Source organism: Charadrius vociferus, unplaced genomic scaffold, assembly GCF_000708025.1.
Source record: "Charadrius vociferus isolate BGI_N301 unplaced genomic scaffold, ASM70802v2 scaffold2757, whole genome shotgun sequence".
Taxonomy (NCBI): domain Eukaryota; kingdom Metazoa; phylum Chordata; class Aves; order Charadriiformes; family Charadriidae; genus Charadrius; species Charadrius vociferus.
This window is the reverse complement of record NW_009649094.1, coordinates 374-1,001: the sequence shown is the minus strand read 5'-3', so window position 1 is coordinate 1,001 and position 628 is coordinate 374. Positions and strand designations below refer to the sequence as shown.

The 628-nt window shown below is 69.4% G+C and overlaps 1 protein-coding gene across 1 annotated transcript in view; it reads left to right on the top strand.

Annotated features, from left to right (window-relative positions):
• The window catches only part of LOC104289277 (potassium voltage-gated channel subfamily H member 4-like), a gene marked incomplete at its 3' end in the record, with an annotated part of 5,312 nt that overhangs the window by 4,332 nt on the left and 352 nt on the right, over nt 1–628 (top strand). The window contains exons 7-8 of the mRNA XM_009888197.1: nt 8–44; nt 241–435. Coding sequence (XP_009886499.1) covers nt 8–44; nt 241–435 — 232 coding nt within the window. The remainder of the gene's footprint in view (nt 1–7; nt 45–240; nt 436–628) is intronic.

The following is a 628-nucleotide window of genomic DNA, read 5'->3' as shown; positions in this document are numbered from 1 at the left end:
CCGGAAGGAGATGGAGAGCAACGACCCCCAGACCTGGGACATCGGTGAGCGGGGCTGCCGGCGTGCGGGGGCTGCACGGGGCGGGGGATGCTCAGGATGCCGGGCCCCCCCCCGTGCCGCTGGCAGGAGAGTGCAGGCAGAGGGGGAGTCCCGTGGGACAAAGCAAGGCCAGGGCAGGGATGGGCGCTGTGCTGAGCACCGTTCCCCCGGTGAGCGCTAACCCCTGGCTGTGCTTGGCAGGTTGGCTGCACGAGCTGGGCAAGAGGCTGGAGGCTCCCTACATCAACAACTCGGTGGGGGGCCCCTCCATCCGCAGCGCCTACATCGCCTCCCTCTACTTCACCCTCAGCAGCCTGACCAGCGTGGGCTTCGGCAACGTCTGCGCCAACACCGACGCCGAGAAGATCTTCTCCATCTGCACCATGCTCATCGGGGGTGAGGCGGGGAGCAGGGCAGGGCTTGGGGGGCTTCATCTCCTGCTGCAGGTAGCCGGGCAGGGCACTGGGGGGAGGCGATGAACGCGTGTGCCCTGTGGGACAGCCCTGGGGCTGGGTTAGGGGAGAAGCCCCCTGTGCTGCACCCCTTGACCCTGTGCTGCTGGTGGGGGCAGGGGCCCGACCCCGCCCCC